Genomic DNA, 17,099 nt, shown 5'->3' on the forward strand with positions numbered 1-17,099 from the left:
TAGAAATTACATAATCCATCTTTAAACATTGACAAGATTTTACTTGTTCAGTGGCAGCCGAATGGGCCGCAGGTGGCAAAGTGTTGTTTCCTCAATGACTTGTTGCGAAGGCGGCCCCTCCAGCTTCTTAACAGCATCCTGGACGGTTTTCTGTGATTTGATCAAATCGTCTATTTGAGTGCTGAGAAGAAACTGGAGACCACGGCCATCATGAAACCTACATGAGACTTCATTAATAAATGTGCAGCAAAAACAATAAACATGAAAAAAAAAAAAGAGAGGACAAATCTATAATCCATTTGAGGAATGGATGCTGGATTACTTGTCTGCCAATGAGAGCTTGTTGGCTTGTTGTTTATAACTGCAGGTGAGCTCATTTTGGATGCGGCTGACAAGGTCATCGTCAATGAAGTACTGCATTGCCTGTTGTATGATGTCCAGCCACCAGGGGGAGCGAAGGTTCACCTAGGGCACAGTACAAAACTATTAAAAATAAATAAACTAAATAAAAACACAAAGCAATAAATATATAATCACTGAGCTTCTTACCTTGCGTTTTAGCTCTTTAATGTTTTGAAGAACAGGTTGTAGGTTCTGATGTGCTTCAGAAACCTCTGAGTTCACCTTAGCCATGTAATGCTGCTTTAGCCGTTCAGCCTTGGAAAAACACAAACACAAATAACTAGAATTGATGAGCAAACAAAACTCAGGTTGTGTCTCATCTCGCAACCTATGTCGTGAATCAGAATATCGTGAACACGAATTTGGGCACTGGCAAGGGTACTGATCCACAGAGCATTGGGACACTTATGACCCAATTACCTGTGACACAATAACATTGTTTTTTTGTTTTTTTTAAATGCAGCTGGTATTAATCATCAACATCACTGCATAAATAACACTATTTTTTGTTTTTGTTGTAAATATTGTATGACATACAGTGTTATTATGAAAAATAAATAGCCGTAACCATGTCTTGAACATTGGACCAAACCATTTTGGGGGTGGGGGGGTCATGGGTGTTGAGGTCACAAATATAATGGTCCTCTTTGGTCCTTTAATATAGTAAAGGCACTGAATGCAATCATTTTGAAATGCAATAAAGACCCAAAATTGTATCATTTTTGGTTTTAAAAGATACATGTATTTTTAAAGTTCACACAGTACAAGACAAACACTGTCTACATTGCTAGCAATTTGATTCAGTCATCTTTTCTTTCTTTTTTGTACTGTCTCGAAGAAAAGATGAATATAATTCGAATTTATTTTCATCATTGATGTATCTATAAAATGACATGACTGTGTCAGCTGGCTAACAAAAAGAAAATACACAAAATTATTTACTGCCCTCAAGTAATATTTTCATCAAGAACACAAATGCTGCTCTTTTCCATACAAAAACAGTTCATACTGACCACTGCTGTCAAGGTCCAAAGAGAAAAAAAATGATTATAAAAATACCATAAATGTAGTTCATACAACACATATCTGTTATGGCCCCAGAAAGCTTGGAATATAATGCACGAGTCAAATGGACAACTGTTATGATGTCTTTATACTGAACCTTTAATAGTGCTTTATAGTATTTGTCCTTTTTGAAGCTTGACAGCTCCTGCTCACTATAAACTGTTCTATGGAATAGAGCTGCTTAAAATATCTATTTTTATGTTCCAAGAAAAAGTAACAGCAGGTGGGTTTTGAACAACATAATGGTGAGTAAATGAGTGAGGAAAAGCACATTTTCCATTTCTAGGTGAACTACTCCTTTAACTGGTGGCTCAGTTTTTGAGCACAAACCTGACAAGGACATACTCAAAATAAAAATGGACTCTTAGGAGATACAAAACTCAGAATTAATTTAAGACAAAGAAATTATTTAGAAAATCTTAAATTGATTTTAAATTATTACCTAATAATATTTGCATTAAAAATATATGACACTGTCCTTGCCACAACCTAAAAACTCAATAGAAGTCACAAGTCTTACCATGTTCTAGTTCTGATCTGGGTGATAACGCTCTGCTGAAATGCTGAAAACGGCTCCGTTAATGTTTTCACATTCACAGTTATGAATGACATAAAAATCACGTACTGTACGTGACATATTTTTGTTTTAAATTCAAAACGGCGAATTTTACCAAATGGTGAATAGTTTGCACCCTTGGAAATTAATGTCGGTCAGTACAACATTTCAATCATTAAACAGAGGGCAAATATTGCATGTTAGTTACATACTTACATCTCACATGACACAAGCACTCTTAACCTGAACTGCTTGATGATGCATGGCGCTGGGATAATCCACGAGGTTCCCGCTTACCATTTTAAACTTGAGTCCCGCCTTCATCGATTTGATTGGCTATCTCATATGACATTGACGAGCGGTGTTAGACTACTGAGCGTGGTAAAAATGACACTTTTTTAAACCATTATGTTATTCCTACAACAGCTTAATGACAATTAGACAGTGGTGCATAATGAACTGCAGCAGAACAGTAACAAGGATATCAATTATTGGGGGGGACTTGTCCCCCTCAAAGTATATTGTGGTTACAGCCCTGCAAAGGAGTACATTTTTAATCTTTTTCTAACAACTCTTAATATTTTAAAGATTGTATCCCTTTCATGAACATTATGGATGAAAGATAATTATCTTTTAAAGAGAAGATAAGGATTTGACATCATATATTTACATTTATGCTCATCCTCTAATGACTTGAGAGACTCCAGAAGACATTTAACAGTGCATTCTGGGAATTTTTAGGGAGCAAACGTTTCAGTGCACTGGAATGATTTTGCGATTGGGACACCCCTAGAAATGGACTCCCTTGTCAGTGCCCTGACTACTAAACTAGGAAGCTGATTGACAAACATCCTCACTTTCTGTTTAAAAATAATAACATAGAACAACTGCATTGTGGTCATGGGAGATTATACCAACCTCTTCTTTTAGACTGTCATCTCTCAGTGTTGGAGGTATCCCAGGATGCTTTGCATTAAGAAGTTCCATCAGATTGTGGGTAGCATGAAGCCTCTAGATTTTCAGCCAAGAAATGTTAAAAGCCAAAGCAATAAAGTTCATGAAATGAAATTGTTTACAAAAAAATATTTACATTTTAACTAATTTGAAGTGGGATTAAATTGAATTAAAATTGGAAATGGATTTGAATATGAATCGAAATGGAACAGAAATTGAAATAGCATTTATACTTGATTTGAATATGAAATGAATTGGAACTGAAATTGGAACTGAAATTGGAACTGGGACTGGAACTGAATAGAATTAATTTGGAACTGGATATGAATAATGAATTTAATTGGAACAGGAACTGAAATTAGCATTTATACTTGATTTGAATATGAATTGGAACTGAAATTGGAACTAGAATTGAACTGAATAAGAACTGGAACTAGAATTGTTAATGAAATTTAATATAATTTCAGTTGGAACAGGAATTGGAACTAGAATATATACTGGAATTGAATATGAATAGGAAATTAATTGAATTGGAACTGGACTTGAATATGAATCGAACTGTAACAGCAATGGAATATGAGTTGAACTGTAACTTGAACTAAATATGAATTAAACTGGAAATGTGATTGAAAACTAGTTGAATTGGAACTGGAATTGAATTAACCTGGAATTAAATTGGAATAGAATTTACAGTTGAATTCAGAAGTTTACATATACCTAAGCCAAATACATTTAAACTCAGTTTTACACAATTCCTGACATTTAATCGTAGAAAACATTCCCTGTCTTAGGTCAGGGCTTTGTGATGGCCACTCCAATACCTTGACTTTGTTGTCCTTAAGCCATTTTGCCACAACTTTGGAGGTATGCTTGGGGTCATTGACCCACTTGTGACTGAGCTTTAACTTCCTGGCTGATGTCTTGAGATGTTGCTTCAATATATCCACATAATTTTCCTTCCTCATGATGCCATCTATTTTGTGAACTGCACCAGTCCCTCCTGCAGCAAAGCACCCCCACAACATGATGCTGCCACCCCCATGCTTCAAGGTTGGGATGGTGTTCTTCGGCTTGCAAGCCTCACCCTTTTTCCTCCAAACATAACAATGGTCAATATGGCCAAACAGTTCAATATTTGTTTCATTAGACCAGAGGACATTTCTCCAAAAAGTAAGATCTTTGTCCCCATGTGCACTTGCAAACTGTAGTCTGGCTTTTTTATGGAGGTTTTGGAGCAGTGGCTTCTTCCTGGCTGAGCAGCCTTTCAGGTTATGTCAATATAGGACTTGTTTTACTGTGGATATGGATACTTGTCTACCTGTTTCCTCCAGCATCTTCACAAGGTCCTTTGCTGTTGTTCTGGGATTGATTTGCACTTTTCGCACCAAACTACGTTCGTCTCTAGGAGACAGAATGCGTCTCCTTCCTGAGCGGTATGATGGCTGTGTGGTCCCATGGTGTTTATACTTGCGTACTATTGTTTGTACATATGAACATGGTACCTTCAGGCATTTGGAAATTGCTTCCAAGGATGATCCAGACTTGTGCATGTCCACAATTTTTTTCCTGAGGTCTTGGCTGATTTCTTATGATTTTCCCATGATGTCAAGCAAAGAGGCACTGAGTTTGAAGGTAGGCCTTAAAATACATCTACAGATACACCTCCAATTCAGTACACCTCCTATCAGAAGCTAATTGGTTAATTTTCTAAAGGCTTGACATAATTTTCTGGAATTTTCCAAGCTGCTTAAAAGGCACAGTTAACTTCTTAGTGTATGTAAACTTCTGACCTACTGGAATTGTGAAATAGTCAATTAAAAGTGAAACAATCTGTCTACAAACAATTGTATGTCCAAAACAACTTGTCAAAACTATAGTTTGCTAATATTAAATCTGAGTGGTTAAAAATTTTTAATGACTTCAACCTAAGTGTATGTAAACTTCTGACTTCAACTGTAAATAGAAATGAACAGATATTGAATTGCACTTCTTTACCTGAAGGGAATCAGTTTTCAGTCTTTCTTTATGTTCTTCAGATGATCGTAAGACTTCTCTGTACATCTCTGCAGCATCCACAAATTCACCTGAGGCACACAGCAACCATAGTTATATAGTTAGAAATGTCCACACCAGTCAGCACATCTACAGGCGAATAACCAGGTGTTCACTGGTTAGTACCTCTGATGATATGGATTCCAGCCAGACCATTGAAAGCACACACCAGTTGCCTGTGAGCCTCTTCACACTCCACACGACATTTCTTCTGCAGGGACTTCAATAACTCCTCCATAGTCATTGTGCTTCAACAGGAAAATCAGTTTGGACAAAATGAACAATAGTACTTCATTTAACAAAAACAGATAAATTATTCAAACATCTGTGCCCTTTAGAAATCTTTCTAAGAATCAATAAGGAACCCAACCTTTTCTGGAAAGGCAGGAATTCTCCCCTGACAGCTTGCGGATGGCAGCAAGCCTGGCGTAGTCGTAGAAGTGGGTATAGTATAGTAGTGACAGTGCGTCTGTCCAAACTGCCCAGCTTCAGCGACCAATCAGAGATCTTTCTTAACTTGAGAAGAGCATCCTGGGAGCAAACCTCATGCTGGCGATGGTAAAAGTGTCCTTCTACTGGGGAGAAGTTGAGCCAGTGGATCTCTTCTGCTTGAGGGGGAATCTGGATCTGCAAAGCACATGCATCCAAATTAAGACTAATAGTCTGAATACCTTGGTAATAATTTAATTACTCTATATTGTCGTCTTTGTTTCTAGTAAAAATATAAAATCATGCTGAAAACAAGACATTTACAGTATCTGAGAAGCAAAATGACAATGTTTTAAGCATAAACCTCACTGAAGCTTTTTATATTTCTCTAAAAACAAGCCATAATATCTTGTCAATTTGCTTCAAGTAAATGTGTCTTGTTTTAAGGATGTATATTTTTTTTTTCTTGTAAACGACAAAAATATGGATTGTTCTTTTAAGATTTAAGATTTTTTTGCAACGCATAAGGTGATGTTTATGGTAGTTAACCACTAACCTGATCAATTACATCTTTTTTGGCAGATCGCCATAGTAGTTGACCAATGACACTGTAGAGTGGTCCCGTATTGCCATGGCAGTATGGGCGATAGAGTAACTTGTACCACCAATACTTAACCCAGTAAGGATCAACACCCAAGAACAGGACAAGACCATACAAATCTAAAAGATTGCATATGAAAAATAATAAATAAAAAAATAGCACCAAAAAAACAAAAACAACACAAAAGTAATTTCTGGTTACATTACAAGTTGTCTTTCTAGTGTTCAAACACAACACATATTTGCACAATCAAGCTTCTGAGTAGGGCTGGGCGATATATTTATAGAATATTTACGATATAGTCCAAATTATTTTGTTGCGTAATAAACTTGTTAAGAGTGAAATTATTTAAATTCGCTTTATTTGGCAATGAAATTCTGTGCTTTTCCTAAAGACTGCACTAGCTGGCCAGTCTTATAGAAATTCTGGGATAGCATTTTACATGCATTAATATGTTCGATTAAAAATGTTATATATATATATATATATATATATATATATATACACACACATACACACACACACACACATACTACTGGTCAAAAAAAAAAAAAAAAAAAAAAAATTCACATGTACAGAAGTATTCACAACCTTTGCTCAATACTTTGTTGAAGCACCTTTGGCACCAATTACAGCCTCAAGTCTTTTTGAGTATGATGCTACAAGCTTGGCACACCTATTTTTGGGCAGTTTCTCCCATTCTTCTTTGCAGGACCTCTCAAGCTCCATCAGGTTGGATGGGAAGCATTGGTGCACAGCCATATTCAGATCTCTCCAGAGATGTTCAATCGGGTTCAAGTCTGGGCTCTGGCTGGGCCACTCAAGGACATTCACAGAGTTGTCCCGTAGCCACTCCTTTGTTATCTTGGCTGTGTGCTTAGGGTTGTTGTCCTGTTGGAAGATGAACCTTCGCCCCCGTCTGAGGTCCAGAGCGCTCTGGAGCAGGTTTTCATCAAGGATGTCTCCGTACATTGCTGCATTCATCATTCCCTCGACCCTGACTAGTCTCCCAGCTCCTGCCACTGAAAAACATCCCCACAGCATGATGCTGCCACCACCATGCTTCACTGTAGGGATGGTATTGGCCAGGTGATGAGCGGTGCCTGGTTTCCTCCAGACATGACGCTTGCCATTCAGGCCAAAGAGTTCAATCTTTGTTTCTCATGGTCTGAGAGTCCTTCAGGTGCCTTTTGGCAAACTCCAGGCAGGCTGTCATGTGCCTTTTACTGAGGAGTGGCTTCTGTCTGGCCACTCTACCATACAGGCCTGATTGGTGGAGTGCTGCAGAGATGGTTGTTCTTCTGGAAGGCTCTCCTCTCTCCACAGAGAAATGTTGGAGCTCTGTCAGAGTGACCATCGCATTCTTGGTCACCTCTCTGACTAAGGCCCTTCTCCCCCGATCGCGCAGTTTGGCCGGGAGGCCAGCTCTAGGAAGAGTCCTGGTGGTTCCAAACTTCTTCCATTTATGGATGATGGAGGCCACTGTGCTCATTGGGACCTTCAATGCTGCAGACATTTTTCTGTACCCTTCCCCAGATCTGTGTCTCGATACAATCCTGTTTCGGAGGTCTACAGACAATTCCTTGGACTTCATGGCTTGGTTTGTGCTCTGACATGCACTGTTAACTGTATGACCTTATATAGACAGGTGTGTGCCTTTCCAAATCATGTCCAATCAACTGAATTTACCACAGGTGGACTCCAATCAAGTTGTAGAAACATCTCAAGGATGATCAGTGGAAACAGGATGCACCTGAGCTCAATTTTGAGTGTCGTGGCAAAGGCTGTGAATACTTATGTACATGTGATTTTTATCGTTTTTATTTTTAATACATTTGCAAAGATTTCAAACAAACTTCTTTCACATTGTCATTATGGGGTATCGTTTGCAGAATTTGAGGAAAATAATTAATTTAATCCATTTTGGAATAAGGCTGTAACATAACAATATGTGGAAAAAGTGAAGCGCTGCGAATACTTTCCAGATGCACTGTACGTATATATACTAGGGTTGTAAAAAAATATTTTATCGTACTGTACCGTTCGATACAACGTTCACTATACAATACCATATGTATTGTACACTTCATAAACGCATTATAGTGTAATTAAAACCAAGCAGAGCAATATTGAGAGCGGCGAAACAGTCTCCTCCCCGAAGAGGCGGCACTGAGCGCTCACAGGACAACAGAGCAACACACCTACAGTACATAGGCAAGAAGATTGATGGCAAACGGCAAGTAGATTGTTCTGTAGCGGTACAGCTTGTCGAATTTGCCAAACAACAGTGTCATGTCCTGGTGCTACAGCACATCAAACACGTCATTTTATTTACGCCAACATCACTGTGAAAATCAGTGGATTTGTGATGCAGAAACAGCAGCAGTAAATTTAACAACCGCCTCTCCCAGCCGACACGGAGCGTGACATGCACAGCAAGATGCTCATGTAAGAAACCTGCGATTGCATGAGACTCATAATTATCTGTTTTTGACTTCAAAATGTAAACAGCTTTGAGACTTGCGCACATGTTATAAGCTGGTAATAACGCCGGTAAAGTTTACATGCAAAGTGAAACGGGGGACAGAGATAATATTGGATTATGTACATATATCGTAAAACCAGAGGTCAGGTTACTCTAGAGTTTTTTCCTTGTTACAGTCACTTCAGCTTGTTCACAGGAGGCTTTCAGACAACAAGGCATGATTTTCTATAAAGCTGCTTTAATACGTGTATTGTGAAAAGTGCTACACAAATATAAATGACTAGAGTGTAGACAAACTTATTTTCTCAAGAGAAAAAGTTTTTCTCAACAATTAAACAAAATAAATGCAGTGCTGTTGTTTAAGTTACTTAGAGATCTGCTTTTTGTTGCCAATGTCAGACACTTTTGTGCCATTTACAATTTAAGACATTTATGTTGAATCCTTGAATAAGTTTGCATGAAACATTTGTGGGTGCTCGTATCGTATCGTGAAATTTGTATATCGTTACATGCCCAATATATATATGTATATCTATATATACAGCTCTGGAAAAATTTAAGAAACCACTGCAAAAGTTTCTCTGAATTTACTATTTAAATGTATGTGTTTGAGTAAAATGAACATTTTTGTTTTATTCTATAAAGTATTGACAACATTTCTCACAAATTCCAAATAAAAATATTATTTCTTTATATTTATTTGCAGAAAATGACAACTGGTCAAAATAACAAAAAAGATGCAGTGTTTTCAGACCTTGAATAATGCAAAGAAAACAAGTTCATATTCATTTTTAAACAACACAATACTAATACTCTGGGAGTGCTTCAGCAAGGCTGGAATCTGGCAGATTAGACTTTGTGAAGGACGCATGAATCAAGCCACATACAAGGTTATCCTGGAAGAAAACTTGCTTCCTTCTGTTCTGAAAATGTTCCCCAACTCTGAGAACTGTTTTTTCCAGCAGGTCAATGCTCCATGCTACACAACCAGGTCAACCAAGGTGTGGATGGAGGAGCACCGGATCAAGACCCTGTCATGGCCAGCCCAATCTCCAGACCTGAACCTCATTGAAAACCTCTTGAATGTGATCAAGAGGAAGATAGATAGTCACAAGCCATCAAACAAAGAAGAAATGCTTGAATTTTTGTGCCAGGAGTGGCATAAAGTCACCCAACAGCAATGTGAAAGACTGGTCGAGAACATGCCAAGATGCATGAAAACTGTGATTGAAAATCAGTGTTATTCCACCAAATATTGATTTCTGAACTCTTCTCAAGTTAAAACATTAGTATTGTGTTGTTTAAAAATGAATATGAACTTGTTTTCTTTGCATTATTCGAGATCTTTTGTTATTTTGACCAGTTGTCATTTTCTGCAAATAAATGCTCTAAATGACAATATTTTTATTTGGAATTTGGGAGAAATATTTTCATGTTACTCAAACACATACCTATAAATAGTGAATCCAGAGTATTTATTATAATATATAATACATATGAAAATGTTGCTGTTTATTACTATTTATTGTTATATTACATACATTGGAAAACTTTATTATAATTTTTTATTATTTTTGTTATTACCAAATTTGTACTGCATTTTTCTTTTTCAGTATACTTGACAACAGTGGTTTCCATGAAAATTTGGTTAGAAAAAAGTAAATAAATTAAAAAAAATAAGCTTTTTAGAACAAATATATAAACATCAAGATTTATTTTAACAAAAGGCTAAAAATATCATATATATATATATATATTTAGCTTCAAAACCAAGTCATACATTAGCATGATGTTAATTTATTCTGGCTTTCTCACCTTCCAAACCTCTCTGCACAGGTGTTCCACTGACACACCAACGATTAACAGATGCGAGGCGCAAAGCCATTTCTGCAGCCTGAAAAAACAGAGAGATTGAATTACTAATAGTAAATAATTATTTCCTTGCCTTTTCATTGAAACCAAATAAAGCTATTCTCTGTCTGTGTTATCTCTGGGATAAAGGAAAACATAATAAATATTTCTATGTTCTAATATTGATATGATCACCTTGGCTGTAGTGCACTCCACCATTTTCATCCCAACAAATGCGCCACCACTCCACGGCCACTAGAGGGCTTGGTATGGCCATGTAGTGCTTCTGGTTGCGGAATCGGCGGCCATCTTTGCTATTGCTGTGAGGGATGTCGACGTAATTGAGTTCAGTGCGCAACACGTCATAGGTGGTGATGACAACATCTTGTTCAGCCAGAATGTGGGGCTGGATAAAACCGTGTCTCTTCACACCCTGATATACCTGAAAAGATAGGTTAAATACGGCGTTAAACTACAGTAACAACTGCTAGTTAGCATTAGCTAGTTTCAGCCATGAATGGCTCTTTTAAGTGAACAATAAAATCCCCAAACTGATTTGTATTTTGTGTTCACCATAATTTCTCTCTTGTAGCAGGGAGGCTTTTTTCTACCTACAAAAGACTATAGCACAAACAAAAAGCCTTATAGTGTGGACTGTAAATTGGTTGGATGAACTTACTGTGAAAATACATGACCATAAGCAAAATATGGCAAAGATTCAGTCAGCACTGGATATTTTTCGGAGAGACATATTGGTTGAACGGAATTGGTGAAAAAATTCCACCAGACTCAAAACAAGATTTGGTCAACAGTGGATGTCATTCATAGGGACTTGCTGACTAAATGGCAACTAATTTTATGATTTAGTTAGCACTGGATGTTGTTCTAGGGGACTTACTGAACAAATGGCACTTGGGAAGGAAATTGGTCGGAACCACTTCAGACCAATCAAAACTAAATTCGGTCAGTATTGATAGTCATTTGGAAGGACTTACGGACTAAACAGCACTGAATGAGACTTGGGAATGAAACACTGAAGCCTTTAGACTAAATGGTGTTCGTGAACATGACTTAAATTTACTCACTGATCGCCACCTGCTGGAGTAAAGATGCATGATATCATTCAAGATATCATGCAGGAGTCAGTGATCGAATCAGAAAATGATCCTGAAGTCCCTACAACTAATGCGTATAACTAAATAGTAGTAGAGGATCTCTGGTTGCTCCTTACCAGCACTCTGAGGGAGGAAGTGTGAATGTGCCGGTTAATTTCATCCACCCACTGGTGACAAATGGAGCTGGGAGATATGATCAGGGTGGCACCAGTGGACACAGGGGTCATGGCTACTAAGCAGTGTGGGCAATAGAACGGGGTCGTTTCCAGGTTCTCCTCTTTGTAATTGACGCACTCAGCATGCTGCCAGAGCAGACAGTTCAGGCACTGGACTCGAGCTTTATAGTCCACAAGACCGAGCTCTCCACAGATGCACTCGAAGCGGTAATCCGATGTATTGAACGGGACCACAGATGCTCTAGTTGGGGTTTCGGGTTCTGGTTGAGAACTTTGGGAAAGTTCTGATTCAGTACTCTCAATATAGAGACTTCCACAGTCTTCTGTTGTTTCTTTTTTGGGTTCATATTCATCAGTGATGTCTATTGGCATCTTGCGCTGTGGGTGCTAAGTGTTAGTGCTGCTCTGGTCACTTGGTTTCATGGGCTCCAGAAGGGTTTTACACTTTAGTTCATTTGTGAGGAGAGGCGGTTCCACACTGCTTACTGTATCTTCAGAATCAAATGCTGTGGTGTAGGAGGTCACTGATGCCTCTTTCTCCTGAACAGAAACCCGACGAGATGTCCTCCTGGGAGTAACGTTCTCAATTGACTTCTTAAAAAAAAAAAAAAGGAAAAAAAAGCACAAAATATCCTATTAAAATGAATGTTCCAGGTTCAGTACAAGTTAAGATGAATTACCAGCATTTGTGGCATAATGTTGATTACCACAACAACAACAAAAAGTTTTATTAAAAAATATAATCGCAGTTACAGTAAGGCACTTGCGATGAAAGTGAATGGGGCCAGTCCATCACTTAAAATACACATGGATTCAAAAGTGTATAGCCACAAAAAGTAAACTTTATACATGTTACCATGATTTTAGATATGATCAAATCAGGGATGTACTGACGTTACAGTGTTTACCATATTACAGGGTTTACCTGCGTTACGTTGTTGTGATGATATCATTTTACACATAAGATTGATCACACTAAAATCATGTTAATAGGTATAATGTTCACGTTTTGTGGCTAGACCTTTGAAACGGTGTGTATTTTAATGTTTGTAGATTGGTTCCATTCACTTCCATTGTAAGTACCTTACTGTAACTGCGATTTTTTTCTATTTCTTAAACAAGGGATGAATTTTTTTTGTGGTAATCAATATGCCACAAATGCTGTCAATTGAGCTTAACTTGTTTTGAACCCAGGACATTCCTTTAAAACATGCATACTCCATTCTGACTATTTAAAGTATAATTAAGCAATAAGGTACAGGTGTCTGTGCTATATACAGTACTGTGCAAAAGTCTTAGGCACATAAGATGTTTCACAAAACAATTTGTCTTAAGATGGTTATTTACATCTTCAGCTTCAGTGTGTCAATAGGAAATATAAATGTTAGACTCCCAAACATTACTTTTGCAAATAGAAAAGATTAGAATAGAAGAACGGGGAGCCCTGCAACAGATGTCATGGCCCTCATAGAGCACCCCACTGAACATCGAGTCAGTCTGAGATTACATAAAGAAACAGAAGCAATTGAGACAGCCTAAATAGATGGAGAATTTGCCACAGTTCTTCTAAGAAGCTTGGAACATCCTATCTGCCAACAATCAAGAAAAACTGTGTCCAGGTGTACCTAGGAGAATTGGGGCTGTTTTAAAGGCAAAGGTGGTCACACCGAATATTGATTTAGCTTTTTTTATGTTTACTGGACTTTGTATGATGTTAACTGATAAATGAAAACTATTTATGTCATTATTTTTGAAGACATCCTCCTCACTATGCAACATTTTTCACAAGTGCCTGAAACGTTTGCACAGTAATGCATATTTAATTAAAAATAGCAAATGTGAAAATTACACACAGTTCGAGCATTTGCTGATTTCTTTTTTTCTTTGTAGTTCTTCCCCAGTTTGAAGGATCCTGCTAACCCACGTCCTTTGACCTGCTCCACAATGTTCTCACTAATGAGCTTGGTCAGGATTTTCTTTATGTGGTTCCGGTTCTTCAAGGTGTCGTACTTGTACATGTTTCTTAGATAAGTAAAAATGGCATTCACTGATGCACCTTTCCCAACCTTCATTTCTTTAATCGCTGTCAACAGCATCCCACGAACAGCTAAAAGGAGAAAATGCACATTTATTTAGAATTGATGCTTTCAGACTTCATGGGAAAAAAACACAACTTCATGCAACATTTGCTTGGATTTCGAGAATGCAATTAATGAAGAGTTTGTTGGATAACAAAAGTTGGTGCAAATTTTTGATCTTCTCCTTGGGTCTCACCTCATGTTTAATTGTTCTTTGTCTCTCTAATTGAGGTGGAGGGACAAAGTAATTCACAGATCGTCCCTAGACAGGACAGAAACACAAAACTTAAACAACAGCAGTTCTTGAAAGGTGCAACAAAATATGTTATTCTCCCATGCAATTTAATTATGTGTATAACAGTTCACAGATATTTCAAGATTTCAAGTGTGGTCGCTAACATACCACAGGTAAAGTGAGAGCACCGTGCTCTAGGTTTTGCCGGGTATTACATAGAATTAGGGCCAGTACTTCCACGGTTTTCCCAAGCCCCATCTCATCAGCAAGGATTCCCCCAGGCCAGTCCACTCCAGCCAGGGGAAACTCTCGGATCAAGCTATGAGGGAGGCCAGGGCAATAAAAACCATGAACATGGAGGCTGATCAATTATTAAAGGGACATTTTAGTTGTGGTATTCTAAAAAAAAATTTAAGAAAATGTATCTTACCATCCAGTGTAAGGATTGTAAAAGAGTTTTTTGCCACAGATTGTGACTACTTCTCTCCAAAGAAAATGCAACCTTTGCTCTGTACGAGAAAAATGAAACACTGTGAATTTACATGGAACAAACTCTTTTTTTAAATTTTTTTTAATGAATTCACATCCTAAAGGAATTTGTGAAATAATTGCTAAACACTTATTTTGAGACAGATCCGGACCTTTGAAGCTGATGTTTTTATACTTCTCTTTCTTCAGCATCCAGTTGACTGCCTGGCTCTGATAGGGTCTTAGCACTGGGATGAGTCCAGGATGTTGGACATCAAAGCTCTGCTCCGCTGCCTCTGTCTGGTGGAGGTGCCTGACATAATCATACAGCTCCTCAACATTCTGACGCTCTAGATCAGTGTCACACTCTTCCTCTTCATTTTCAATCACCTCTATCATAAAAGGAAAAAGATAAACAATAAAAGAATACAGATATCATAAGGAATGTTTGCAATATTTTAACCTACTGAGCCCAGAGATGGAGCTGCTCCACGGGGCCTACTGAGCCCATTGATGGTGCTGCGCAACGGGGCCCACCGTGGCCCAAAAATGGAACTGAGCCCAGAGATGGAGCTGCGCCGCTGGGCCCACTGTACTGAGCCCAGAGATGGAGCTGCGCCGCTGGGCCCACTGAGCCCAGAGATGGAGCTGCGCCGCTGGGCCCACTGTACTGAGCCCAGACATGGATCTGCGCCACTGGGCCCACTGTTCTGAGCCCAGAGATGGAGCTGCGCCGCTGGGCCCACTGAGCCCAGAGATGGAGCTGCACCGCTGGGCCTACCTTGTGTCTTAAAAATACAAATACTTTTAAACCCTCCAGCCAGCTAGACTTCCACTGTAGCTATATTACTTGCCATTAATTTTAACAAAATAACTGAATATAACAGAATTTGACAGCCTGACTTTCTACTGAAGTAGTAACATCTGGGATATTTGTTTGCAATTGTGTACACCCTGCTAAAAGTAAAGATTACCTGGGATGATAAAGTCGTAGAAGAATTCCATTAATTTCTGCAAAAGTTGATTGGCTTTTCTAATGCGCCCATTTCCTTCACTGAGGAATTCTGGTCTTCTCAGCCCAGACTCAAATAGAAAAACTTTTAGCTATAAAAATAAACAAATGGTGAAAAATGCAGTGATAATGAGTTCTAATGTTTGGGAAATTAGACTCATTTACAGCCATGGTCACAAATGTATTACTTAAGCTAGACATTTGCAAGTTGTACATTACTCAATTATGATGATTTTGAAATACACACCTTCAAAGATCCATTTCCTGACATGTGGCACAGTTTAATAATCTTCCTCTTCTGAAGCCAATCCAGATCCTCCAACAATAATCCACCAAAGTAACAATCAAAAGGCACAGGGATAATTGGATCCCTGCTGACCTTATCACCCAGCTCATTACAATTAAAACTCAAACTTAGTCTGGCACCTGTTTGCTGGAGGTATAAGGCACCATCTCCAAACACAATGGGAATCTTTGGATAAAGTTTAAACTCTCCAATCAGCACATTCCACCCCTGATCCAGAGCAGACAGGGGCATCACATTCAGTTCTATGGTATCTGGAACAGTTCTATGGTATCTGGAGTCCTGTGTGGAGCAACTTGGTTCCTGTTCTGATGGCCCTTCTGCAGAAGATATAAAACTCTCAAGCAATGGTCCAACCAGACAGCTGTCAGATGGTGCTGGGAATGACTCCTGAATGTCTTCAAGATCACCTTCATCCCTCCGATCTTCAAGCATATTCCAGTTGAGTCTCCTTTTGGCCTCCTCGTCCACGCGCACCGGCGGCGCGCGCTTCCTCCTGCTGCTCATAGTGGAACCCTCCAGAGATACAGTGAAACAAAAGTTGTTACTTTGTCATTCTTAAGACAAAACCGTTACATTCAAGTCACGCAACGTTCTGCAACAATGTATCCGTTACGTGATCGACGCGGAATGATTGATGCTGCAGTTACATTGCAACATTTCAGACTCCATAGCTTTCAATTCCAGACATTTGTGCTTAAAAACAATTGTTATGAAAGACCAACGTTACTGAACGAACATTTTTGCTTGCAATCTATAACTATACCTATATACATTAAGCAAGATCTTAACTCCACTGAAATTTTATTTGCGGAATGTAAGTGTAAAGTAATAAGCATACAACATTGCCATTCATATTACATCAATTCAACCAGACGATGAAGAATGACTGTCAAAATACCGCCTTATCATACGCCATAAATTTACATTTTGTGTGACCAGGTATGTCCTCTTGTCAGCAGCAATGTAACCATATAAAATAACTTTAATAAGCTTCAAACCCTGTAAGACATGTTCATGCGTTTATCCGCCATATTTAAAATACAGGAAATTACGTCAGTCTGGAACAAAACAAAAGACATGTTAGCTTTTTAACATTAGATGGCGCGAAAAGACTCGTATTCACGTTCACGGCCTTTGCACGTGGTACATGGTACTTTTTTCAGCGCTACAACTTGGTGGACCAATCACAGTCGTGATTATTGGATAAGGATAATTTGTTTTATTTATTTAGCTTCGCCACACATTATTTTTTAGGTTACAAAAGTCTCCAGAAACAAAACGTCCTGGGACTTGAATGCTGGTCGGGTTTCTAA

The 17,099-nt window shown here is 38.4% G+C and overlaps 1 protein-coding gene across 1 annotated transcript in view; it reads right to left on the reverse strand.

Moving 5' to 3' along the window:
• Positions 1-16,839, reverse strand: part of LOC127454756 (E3 ubiquitin-protein ligase SHPRH-like) — a 33,892-nt gene extending 17,053 nt beyond the window's left edge. The window contains 20 exon segments of the mRNA XM_051722143.1: positions 44-217; positions 323-465; positions 550-657; positions 2,942-3,034; positions 4,973-5,061; positions 5,156-5,277; positions 5,400-5,656; positions 6,015-6,178; positions 10,360-10,438; positions 10,591-10,615; positions 10,617-10,837; positions 11,627-12,280; positions 13,540-13,802; positions 13,939-14,026; positions 14,168-14,318; positions 14,430-14,508; positions 14,641-14,859; positions 15,442-15,571; positions 15,727-16,299; positions 16,711-16,839. Coding sequence (XP_051578103.1) covers positions 44-217; positions 323-465; positions 550-657; positions 2,942-3,034; positions 4,973-5,061; positions 5,156-5,277; positions 5,400-5,656; positions 6,015-6,178; positions 10,360-10,438; positions 10,591-10,615; positions 10,617-10,837; positions 11,627-12,280; positions 13,540-13,802; positions 13,939-14,026; positions 14,168-14,318; positions 14,430-14,508; positions 14,641-14,859; positions 15,442-15,571; positions 15,727-16,290 — 3,623 coding nt within the window. The 5' untranslated portion in view covers positions 16,291-16,299; positions 16,711-16,839.
• Positions 16,840-17,099: the final 260 nt, after the last annotated feature.

This window comes from Myxocyprinus asiaticus, chromosome 17 (genome assembly GCF_019703515.2).
Source record: "Myxocyprinus asiaticus isolate MX2 ecotype Aquarium Trade chromosome 17, UBuf_Myxa_2, whole genome shotgun sequence".
NCBI classification, from domain to species: domain Eukaryota; kingdom Metazoa; phylum Chordata; class Actinopteri; order Cypriniformes; family Catostomidae; genus Myxocyprinus; species Myxocyprinus asiaticus.